This window comes from Bombus bifarius, unplaced genomic scaffold (genome assembly GCF_011952205.1).
Source record: "Bombus bifarius isolate JDL3187 unplaced genomic scaffold, Bbif_JDL3187 scf7180000008047, whole genome shotgun sequence".
NCBI classification, from domain to species: domain Eukaryota; kingdom Metazoa; phylum Arthropoda; class Insecta; order Hymenoptera; family Apidae; genus Bombus; species Bombus bifarius.
In genome coordinates, this window is record NW_022884413.1 from 1,747,367 (window position 1) to 1,759,045 (window position 11,679).

General features: G+C 33.0%; 2 protein-coding genes and 1 long non-coding RNA gene across 11 annotated transcripts; 2 read left to right on the forward strand and 1 right to left on the reverse strand.

Moving 5' to 3' along the window:
• The first annotated feature begins 152 nt into the window (after window positions 1-152).
• LOC117207897 (mortality factor 4-like protein 1) lies at window positions 153-1,930 on the forward strand. The gene is made up of 6 exons (XM_033448601.1): window positions 153-370; window positions 508-625; window positions 695-1,003; window positions 1,088-1,300; window positions 1,387-1,556; window positions 1,641-1,930. Exons 1-6 carry the CDS (start codon window positions 343-345, stop codon window positions 1,811-1,813), a joined length of 1,011 nt encoding a protein of 336 aa, XP_033304492.1. The 5' UTR covers window positions 153-342; the 3' UTR covers window positions 1,814-1,930.
• LOC117207895 (serine/threonine-protein phosphatase PP1-beta catalytic subunit) lies at window positions 1,642-11,111 on the forward strand. Of its 9 annotated transcripts, none has more exons than XM_033448595.1 (7): window positions 1,642-1,813; window positions 2,831-3,015; window positions 3,543-3,614; window positions 6,216-6,703; window positions 8,451-8,552; window positions 8,648-8,887; window positions 9,249-9,571. In XM_033448595.1, the coding sequence occupies exons 2-7, from the start codon at window positions 2,964-2,966 to the stop codon at window positions 9,354-9,356; spliced, it is 1,062 nt and encodes a 353-aa protein (XP_033304486.1). In that variant the 5' UTR covers window positions 1,642-1,813; window positions 2,831-2,963; the 3' UTR covers window positions 9,357-9,571. The 9 variants fall into 9 exon arrangements, with proteins under 9 accessions (XP_033304486.1, XP_033304487.1, XP_033304489.1 ...); XM_033448596.1 differs by having other exon boundaries at window positions 8,454-8,552; XM_033448594.1 differs by lacking the exon at window positions 1,642-1,813 and adding an exon at window positions 3,192-3,295 and having other exon boundaries at window positions 2,999-3,114.
• On the reverse strand, window positions 2,937-5,474 carry LOC117207900. The gene is made up of 2 exons (XR_004487604.1): window positions 5,142-5,474; window positions 2,937-5,038 (listed from the first exon to the last, which is right to left on the reverse strand). It is a non-coding gene; the product is annotated as an uncharacterized LOC117207900 (long non-coding RNA).
• Window positions 11,112-11,679: the final 568 nt, after the last annotated feature.

Consider the following 11,679-nt stretch of genomic DNA (forward strand, 5'->3'; position numbering starts at 1 on the left):
ATATCTAATGTTTTGATGTTTACCTTTATTCATGTTGCACATATCTGAGTCTTGAATTAAATTTAAAACAAATCCGCGTTTCAGGCATGACAAATGCGCAAACGAAATATCACTATCATTGGAACTTTTATCACTGGCATAATCGCTGGTATTGTGAATCAGCCTTTTCATAGGAACATGTAACACAAAGCAAAAGACGCTTTATTCAAAGTTCTGCTTTAAATTGATCAGTGGGAATCAATTGTTTTCCATTGGCGCGAATTATCGGGCAAATTTCGGCGATATTTAAAACTATCGGCTCAAAAACTAACAGTCAAAATAAGCAATTCAAAAGACACGAGCATGCCGCCTAAGTGTAAATTTCAAGAAGGTACTTCACGTTTAATTTTTAATGTATCGAAGGTCCTAACGTATATTTAATGAATTTTTATCAATGAATAATAAATATTTTTTTTATTCAGCTATAATTCTTCACCTTATTTTCAATAAATATCTTCTAATTTGTAGGGGAGAAGGTTCTGTGCTTTCATGGGCCATTAATATATGAAGCAAAATGTCTAAAGTCCTCCATTACTAAAGAAAAGCAAATTAAATATTTCATACATTATGCAGGATGGAATAAGAAGTAAGATTTCGTTTTACATTGTATATTTCTAATAAGATTGAATCATAAATACATTTGTAATATAAACAGTTGGGATGAGTGGGTTCCTGAAAGCCGAGTACTTAAATACAACGAAGCAAATGTACAAAGACAAAGAGAGGTTCAAAGAGCACATTCGAATCAACAATCTGCACAGAAAAATAAAAAGGGTAGTACCTCATCCAAAACTCAAGGACGTAGGAGTGAAGGTGGTCGTGAGAAGGATACTGATAGTAGAGCTAGCACTCCTGTTGCAACAGTTGATAAAGGTGTCAGTCGGTTCAGTAAAAGTACTGGTAGTAGTGTTACGCCATCGTCGTCGCATGATTCCACATCAGATGCACCACGCAAGAAGCGCAGGTTTGTCTCAAAAAGATTTCACCAATTTTTACAAGAAGCTTAACTTTATGTGCCAGATGTATAAAACGAAATACTTTATTGTAGCCGATTAGAGCCATCTGGTGAAACGGAAGAATATCTCACTAAAGTGGAAGTTAAAATTAAGATACCAGAGGAACTAAAGTTTGTACTTATAGATGAATCAGAAGTAATATTGAAATATCATAAATTACCTGCTTTACCTGTGAAAAATACAGTTGACAAAATTTTAGATGATTATGTAGATTCAAAGTCGGTAGGAAAAAATGACTCTGTTAGGTACTTGCATCAGTAGTTTTCATATAAATATCTGTCAGTTTTCTTCGTTTGAAGATAAATAACCTTAAATTCTGAATTATTTTCAGGGAAAGCACATTAGAAATAACTAAAGGTATTCGCGAATATTTCAATATTTCTCTAGGATTGCAATTGTTATATAAGTGGGAACGTCCACAATTTATACAAATTATGAATGATAATCCTGAAACACTGCCCAGTCAACTATATGGTGCATTTCATTTACTACGACTATTTGGTACTATTTTTAAGTATACTTTGTAATAACACTCTTATGTATTTATCATCGAAAATATTGCTATTATGTCAATTATTTTTGCAGTGAGACTTGGAGGAATGTTGTCGTATACTACATTGGATGAAAGAAGCATACAATTGTTACTGTCTCACTTTCATGATTTTTTACAATACTTACAGAAAAATAATGCTGAACTTTTTAATCTTCAACAAGACTATGCAGACTCACCACCTGATTATCACAGGAAATATGCCTAAGTTAGTATAAATGTTTGGATACTTTTAATTAAACCCAGCAATACTACAATATTTTATCTGAGATTATTAATAAGGCAGCTACAATACTTCTTCAAGAAATATATATATGTACATTTACGCGTTGTTAGAAATTATTCAATATAGAAGATAGAATAATATAAGAAAAATTTTAAGGATTGTAAAAGTTGTGTTGAAATATTCTCGAAAATTTTCCGTTGTGTGAATATAGCATTTCGGTTTATTAAGTGCACAAAAAATGTAACATATTTTATAGTACATGAATTAGTTTAGGCTGAAATATTAATATGAATAACATGAATATATATATATATATATATATACATATATGCATATATACATGTATATATACATGTATACACATATATATATATCTCTTTTATTTATTGTAAATATAATGTATTACGATTTTACTATCTAATTACAATTTTATACATGTTTGAAAATACTCAACTCACGAGCGTAGCTTGTGTTTGATTAATACCATTCTAAATGCACGTTTTATCTCTTCTTGCTTTTTTAACAGTCTTCAGGTAAAATTATGTTTAATTACCGAGATTAAAAAATTACGTTATGTATATTTATTATGAATTAAATGTACATAGTAGAAATTTATGTTGTTATGTATAAATATATGATTTTATTTATATGATATGAAATTATGATTTTATCGTATTTTCCAAACAAGATATCAATCATTGACTGCCTATGTAAATTGTAAATTTCAATGATACGATCAAATCATAAACATTCTTACAATATGCAAATTGTTACAATGCATTACATTGCATTCATTTATATAAGAATAGACATTTCGCGTTACATAAGACGTATTATTGTTTGATATACGCATATATAGATATATGTATGCATATATAGATAAACCAAATGCAGTACAGTTGCATTCATCTAAATCCATGTTCATTTTTTCTGGGAAATAATATTTAATGACGATAAAATTAGGTTTTTGCGATGATCATCTTTCTTGTATTTATATAGGACTAAGCAGTCGATAACAGCACATGTATATACACAATGAAAGTCGACGAGAGTAATATATACAGTTAAGTGCGTACACAAACGTATCATCTAGTCTACAAACATCGGGTCAGTCAGTCAGTGGCAAGAAAAAATGGCGGATGTCGAGTTGAACGTCGACAACCTGATACAAAGATTGTTGGAAGGTACGTGATAAAAAGGGAGCCTATGTGAAAATAAAGTGTGAAATTGTTTTCGGTAATATCATCTTCAGTTTGGTGTACAGTTGATTGAAAGTTTTCTCGGTAATACCCAGTGAAAATCGCTCAATGCGAAGTCGCGCCGCGTACATCGAGTATATATGTATACGATTTCTTTCCAGCCAAAGGAAGATTAAATCGTGCGCGATCTACTTTATGACATCCAATATCTGTGTATATTACGAGTCGACGAATGGTTTTCCTCGAGTCTCCTCGTTTGTCGAAAGTTCGTTTCTAATTCGTGGTTTGTAGGATATTAGAGAGAAAAGCACATATATATATATATACATAAAAAAAAAAGAAAAAGATATCGATCTCTTCCAGTTGTTGCAGTCCGTCGTAATTCTTTAGACACGTCAGAGGTCTTTGGATTTATTCCGCACTTTTTCTTTACTTTCTCAGAAGGCAAAACTATTTCCTTTTGTTTGTTCTCTTTTCTCATGCTACATGTCGGAACACTCTTTGCGGTAAAGTATACCACACGCAGAAAGACCAGGTTCAGAAGAAAGCCAGGCTAAAAGATATTTTCTCTCCGGATTTTGCCGGTATGCAACAAGGAAACCACCCCATGTAGATCTTTTTTCCGTTCTTTAGTTGCGCTTTTACCTGCCTCAACGTCGTGCGTGAACGCTCGCCATCGTTTGCTTATGATTTACGATGTAAAATAAAGTAGAAAGCTAGATATACAGCATTGTGGTACCTGCAACATCAAAATTTTCCCAAGATATCATCTTCATTCTCAGTCAACTCAATCATCATATTGATAATGTCCCATTAGCTTCTTTATGGCAAGAAACTATGTGTGAATATGTATGAATTTTCTATTAAAGTAAAGTACGTAAGTAAAATATAACTATATCGTAATGTATCTAATACCTGTTAGAACGCAAAGCTTTTGGGATTGTCTATATAATGAATAAATGCATTAAACTCAAATCACTTTCTTCAAATAATAAGCCATATTTATATAAAGGGTATAATTTGTAATGATCCAATTTGCACGTAAATTATTGCTTGAATGCAGGTTAATTTAAATGCATGTTTCATACGATACTTGTCAGTGTTGTTTTTAGCTTTCATACGAATAGTATGTGTACAATTATTTTCCATCTTCTTTTAGCGAATCGATTACTTTTTTAAGAAAATAGTATCACAATCTTCTTCAAGAACTTACGGCACAATTTGATGTATATTCATGAGTATGTTTTAGTATCAATGTTTATACTACCCTGGCATATGTTTCTTTCAATGTGTTCAGTTAATAAATATACATTACAACACTGACTTTCTTAAGCATATTTGTTGCGAGCCTATTATTTGACGTACATATATTATAAGAAGGCCAAATTGTTTGTTATGTACCAGAAAGATTAATGTATATAACATATGTGTACCATTGCTTAATAAGGAAATTTATTCTTCTGAGAGTTGCAAAAGGAAACTTATTTAATTTGAATGAAGATGTTAATGCTTGGCGAAGAAAAATCATTTTGATCTTTCCTGCGTGCCTACAGTACTATCTTTGTATTTTATCGCGAACAACATTTCCATGAAACGTTTATTACAATATACGAATTGATAACGCTGTTGAAATGAATCGTAATACGTCGCGGCTAAAGAGCAGTTCAAATTATCGCGTGTGTGAGCAAATATAACGATGACGATGACTACAATTTTTTCATCGTACGCCCCGTTTCCATAAATAAACCGAATTATTAATAGACTTTATTTCCGACATTTTGTCATTTTCGAACTCTCTGTTATTCTTCCGCTACAGGAATTCCGTCATTTTTTTTTTTTTCTGTCTCTCCCTTTTCGCCATTAATTATGGTGCCTAGATACTCGTTGATGTGACCTTGCTGATATGCAGTTTTCCAATAACCATCATCGGCCCAGTTTAATCACACCGTGAATTCCTTTATAGCTATAAATAATCCAGTGACACTGATGCAAGGTTCCGAAGAGTAATCTGCGAACGAAATTTCATATTTCTTTGCTCGTTCGTATACGTATACATACGTACAACGTACTCTTGATATACATGCATATACATATTATATTCTATACGTTACTGTAGTCTATATTCATATATCACGATCAGTGGTATCTACACGTGATCACCAACCGGCTTCGAGCTTTTGTTTTCAACTGTTCCGCAAGTTTACGCTCATACGGTATTATTCGAACTCATACAGCCGCTTAATCCCTTCGAAGCATTATAACGACGGTGTACGACAACCATTTGTGTCCCCGAGTATTGCATCAGGAGAACACCTATATCGCATTGCTTGATGTTTTTATGATTAAACCTCTTGCGTTCTTGCGTCTTCAATCTTAACGGAGAAGATCATATATGTATAATACCGTTGCCTGAATGATAATTTTTCATTACATGAATATTTTAATGTAAAAGAAGAAAAACGATACGAGATAGTAAAATCTAGATATTTATTTTTGTTTTGAAGAATCAGCCTTAAAAGTTGTCATCGAAGGAAATCACGTTAACGCTGTCACAGATGAAATTTCATCCCGTGTGCATTTCTCTTTTATTTTAAAAATTGATAATTGATCAAACAAATAAAATTAATATATTCCATTATAGAACTATTTTTTACAAACTTACAATACATTTAATATTACGGTATCAATGGAAAATACTAAGTGCGTAATAAGGTACTCGTACAATTTTATTCTTCGATTAAATATTATAATTGCGTATAAAACGAAATTCACCGATCGAACACGACAAAACAAAACATGCACAGTGTGGAATTTCATTTACGCTAGCGTTTAAGGGATTTAAACACGAAATGTGATATATGAATAACGAACTTTGTCATTCGAGTCGATCGAAAAAAGATTAGCCACCATTAGTCCCGAACGTGTCCAGATTGTATTTATGTAAGCAACAAGAGAAAACCCTACCGAATAGGACGATCCGTGGAATCCGTATAATCGTATTACCCTTGTTTTTCCCCCTTTTGAGAAAAAATCGACTCTCGGCAGTCAGATACCTTCATGCTCCAGCGTAGAGTTATGCTCGATGTACCTGTGACAAAACGACTCTCCGATGTCTCGCGATGCGTCGCCCAACCCCGGGGACAGAGGCAGGAAATCCATTTAAACGTGCGAATTTTTGGGCGCAGTCCGAGGATGCCGGCCAGGAAAGACCGTCTTAATGTCAGAGGGCGAGGTGCGCGGCCTTTGCCTCAAGTCACGGGAGATTTTCCTTCAGCAGCCGATCCTGCTTGAACTGGAGGCGCCGCTTAAGATTTGCGGCGATATTCACGGCCAGTACACCGACTTGTTACGGCTATTCGAATATGGCGGTTTCCCGCCAGAGGCGAACTACTTGTTTCTCGGCGACTACGTAGACAGGGGCAAACAATCGTTGGAAACGATATGCTTGTTGCTCGCTTACAAGATCAAGTACCCGGAAAATTTTTTCTTATTGAGGGGCAACCACGAGTGCGCCAGCATAAACAGGATATACGGGTTCTACGACGAATGTAAGAGAAGATACAACATCAAACTATGGAAAACGTTCACCGATTGCTTCAATTGTCTACCGATCGCTGCGATCATCGACGAGAAAATATTCTGCTGTCATGGCGGCCTCAGTCCAGATCTTCAGGTGATTCGATATCGATCTCTGCAGAAAATTATTTGCGAAATTTTCGAAATTAAATTACCCGGGATTTTTATGTTTTTCCATGTGTACATATCAACGAATATGTTTTTAACGCAGATGATGATTTATTTTGAGGATGATTCTGGGGATAAAAGATCGTGGGATAATTTACAATTTACTTCCTTATTATTCGTTGTTAGACGATATATATTTTTTTCCTTTCTGTAAGTTTTTATAATTTCCTACAACATCGAAAGAATTAGTTTTAGGATTTATGTTGATTCTATAGATATTCCTTCTTCTCTGTGAGTACTTTGACTTTATAGTCATATGACTTTATAGTACTATGACTTTATAGTCATATACTTTTTCGTAACGCTCTATATAGTCTGATATTTATTCGTGTCTATGATTATTGAATTTCTACGTAGTTATTATCTATAGGAATAACAATCGCGAATGGTCAAAGAAATAACAAAGCGAAAGATCGCAAAAAGGTATTTACGCGAGAGATATTTTAAACGTTGGATAAGAGGCAAAATTTTTCAAGCAAGAAGTCATTCCTGTAATGTTGCGTGCGGAAGTGGCGCGTTAAAATCGATACGGCATTAAAGAGCATTTCTTAACAAGCTAAACGGAAAATTTATGAAATACACGTATGTCCATTTGTATAAACGATTAAGCGTCTTAAAGTATAATTCGTAAAATTTCTCGCTACTATCCTCGGATAACTTACATTTATTCGAAAGACGAAATTAACAAACAAATTATAAAATATGTTGGAATTTGCGATGCACTGGGAAATAAAGAAGAATAACTAATATAAATGGAATCTATATTTAAAACAGAATTTTCGATATTATTTTTAGGGCGTTAAGAAGAGTTAAAATTGCGATTGTTAGCACGCAACTGTTGATTGGCTTATACATATAATGAAGCGTGAAATTCGTTGATTTATTTAATCCTGTTGCAGACGAATATATGGTATGAAATTTGTACTCGCCAGGGAGATTTAATATTCGATTTTCATCTAAAAAATAAGACCTATATCGATGAGCGTACTTTAATATTCTACTTCTATAGCTTCTACTATTTAAAAATTAAATTCCATTAACCTTGGCTGAATTTGGAGATAGATCTGGCTCGTGTCCATTGCGTATCCATATTTCTCGAATCTTTCGTCTTTAATTGAAACCTTGTGTAGCATGTTCGTTCACGGAGGAAGATTTATAAAAGAACTGGCCGCTGGAAATATTGATTTTCTATTTATACTCAATGTAAGAAGGAAAATATTAAAAGTTTGATCCCTGTTAGAATGTCAAAAGATTAATATCTTTATAAAATAAACTATCGATCTTTTGTCATTCATAAAAAAAGGTCACTTCTTGAGAAAATTTCTTTCATAAATACATTGCTACTCTGTTTTTGCCGTTCGATATTTTCTTCGATAAAAATTTGTAACAATAAGAATTATCGAAGAATTTTCGAGGAAAGCCTACAAGATAAAATAGCGAATTGTCCTAGCCCTTTTTTAATTATTAGCTACGTTTAAAGAACCTTCTTTTTAATATTTACAAAATACGTGAAAGTTTTATGAAACGATTCTGCTATTTAATAGACCCTTCTTTTCGGAAGGTTTTTCATTTATTACGTAATTAATGTAATTTAATTTCATGTTTAACGATATTTCTATCATAAAATTATCGACTCTCAAAAAATGTACAATAAAAAATATTTATTTACTATCTAGCAGAATATGGAACAAATCAAAAGAATAATGCGTCCGACAGATGTACCTGATACTGGCCTTCTCTGTGACTTGTTATGGTCCGATCCAGATAAAGAAGTCCAGGTATAATGTTTCTTCGTTGTGTAATCATTTATCGTCGATTCTTCCGAAGTAATTCCAAACTAATATATTATGGACTTTTGTCTTCTATGTTTTAGGGATGGGGCGAAAACGATAGAGGTGTATCTTTCACATTTGGACCAGACGTGGTGTCGAAGTTCTTAAATCGTCATGATATGGACTTGATATGTAGAGCACATCAAGTAGTCGAAGACGGTTACGAGTTTTTCGCGAAACGACAATTGGTCACCCTGTTCTCCGCGCCAAATTACTGCGGGGAGTTCGACAATGCCGGAGGAATGATGAGTGTTGACGAAACTTTAATGTGCAGTTTTCAGGTAGGATTTGTGAATATTCCATGATGAAATAGTAATGTTCGCTTAAAGTCCAATAAATTAGGGTACTAGATTGTAATTTATGTTAAAATAAGGAAGAACAAATGAGACTGCATGTAAAAATGCAATCAATTATATATAAAAATGGACGATCTGATCGCCTACCTATCACTCTAGTTTTTGTCAATAAGTTTAGGCCACGCTGAACCTGAGATATTCAGTAGTTGAGAATAATTGCAGTCATTTGAATTTGGGTGAAACATTTGTATTGTATTTTAAGCGAGCGCTACTGCGTTATAATTTGTTGAGCATTGCATGGTGCATTTCGTTCATGTCTTATCTATTATTCATGGTGTACGTGCAGATTTTGAAACCGTCAGAGAAGAAGGCTAAATACCAGTACTTAAGCTTGAATACGGGTCAAGCCACAAGACCATCTACACCACAAAGGAATCCAGCCAAAAAGAAATGACAGCCTTGTACTCGGTTTTTCCTTCATTTAAGGAAGCTCGTCGACAAGGCGACAAAATTTTTATTAAGGCGCGAACATTAAGAGCATAACATTGTATGATATGTTCTATCACTAACTAGCGGTTATGCCAAACAGATGAATAGTAAAAAAGAAAAAAAAAAAAACAGGAAAGAACGGGTGAGACACATAGTGGTATTTGTGATCGTTAAAGACTTTAATAACAAAAGGCAGATTTAATTTCTTTTCTTCGAGTATGATTTAAATATAGCATTTTAAGTAATTATTATTATGTTGACTGATTAGTGATTAAAAGGTAATCGTATATCGATAGAACTCGCCCGAGTGTGCTTGTTACGAAAAGTTTAAAAACAAACAAAAACCAAAAAACAAAAAAAAAAAAAGGACCGTAATTCTGACTTCGCTAATGTTTTTTCGTGAGTATTACTTTTCATATTTTAGCATGAAGACGCCAAGGGAAAGGAGTAAAATTTACCTCTTTCCTGATTTACATCTGATTAAGATAATTAATACGATAATTAAAAATTAATACTTTCTTTTTTCATTGGATTTGGATCAAGGATCACTTCTCTGTTCTCTGGACAATTATGTATCTATATCTTCCAGATCCGAATGATTCTTTTATTGCCATTAACGTTTCAAAGAAATTTCCACATTCTCATTTTGACTATTTATTGCTTCCATGTTCAATGTTCAGTGTAATTATTAGATATTGCTGATTATTCCACTTACTCTTATTGCCATCGCTTTGCAGCTGATTTGATTAGAATTGTTTAATGAAACGCGCTGTATCATGTACATAGATATTCTTTCATTTCGCTCTACGTTTATTTTTCCGTTTCTTATATTTTTCTTCGTTCGCGTTAAGTCGTATTTCTATGTACACACACGATTAAATACTTATTTTAGTTTTCAGTATTCCAAACTATCGACAATATGTTTCAAGGTACGTTGTAGAAATGTTAGATTGTTTATTCTCTATGAACGAAGAATCAGAGAAAAAACAGAGAACCAGTATTTTTAAGATGATGATTTTATGCAGATTATTATTATCGCCTTTATTCGAAGGACATATGCTCGAACGAAACAAATGGGTATTAAAGAAAATTAAAAAGATATTAATTCAGACGTAAAATATAATTATTAACGAGATATATGTATTAGCACTTTGCGTGTAAGAAGAAGAATCTCAGTCGTTGAGAGATTTTTAATCTTGCGATGAAATAGATCGAATACATACGTATTACGTATATTAAAACTGATTTACAGGCTATCAAATCGTCGAAATGCAATTATTATTGGCTGATTAAAAAAAAGCCCTTGGATGATTGCCATTTATAAGAACGTACTATTTCACTTTCAGATGTTTTCGTCGCTTTATTGTTTCGAATGTAACTCGATTACGTAATTAATTGATACGAGGCAATAGGCAGCATTTAGTACTGTACTACCTAATACGTGCTTTGGTAAAATAGTAACATACACCGTATTTCATTTTTGTTCGTACTTCGTGAAACATTTATTCTCTTCGAATTGTTTTAAGGAGAATCCGTTCCTTGCAATTAAGTACGAGTTAATATTTCTGTTATGTTGTGCAATATAAAACGTAGTTCGCATAAATGAAAAGTCTAGAAAGTATCGGAAACGATTTGAATACCAACGTCTATAGGAGATAAGTATCTAAGAATATTTACGAAGAGTACATTAAAATGGAAACAATACACTATTTGAAAAAAATCGAAAAGAAAAAATAAAAAAGATATATATATATACATATATATATAAAAGTAAAATGAAATGTAAGTACATTAGACCGCACCATGTCATCGGAATAACTTACATAGTTCCAGAAACGAACAATCGTAAAACGGTCAAACGTATTATCTGAAAGTGAAATAAATCGGATTCGATGCATTACGTTTAGATAATTAAATAAAAAAAAAAAAAGGACTAGCCAATTTGTTTATACAAATACCAAGTAATTTATGTTCGTTAAAATTGTTATTTATGCAGCGGGGATGAGTTATTGTGAACTTTTTTCTATAATCGTGAGAATTTTAATCGATTTATTATATCGTTATGAATTGTTAAATAGAAGACAAAAAATGAGCATATTTGACGAAGTTGGCGACAGTACATCGTTTTGAATTTACTCTTACTATTTAGATAATTCTTACAGAGGTCATGCGATTTAAAGCAAGCCGACTTAAAAACGGCCGTTTTTCTTCCCTCGTCACGTTCTCCTCCAATGACCCTTTCTTCCTCTATTTCTCCCTCCCAATATAAGTTTAATTGTAAAAGAAGC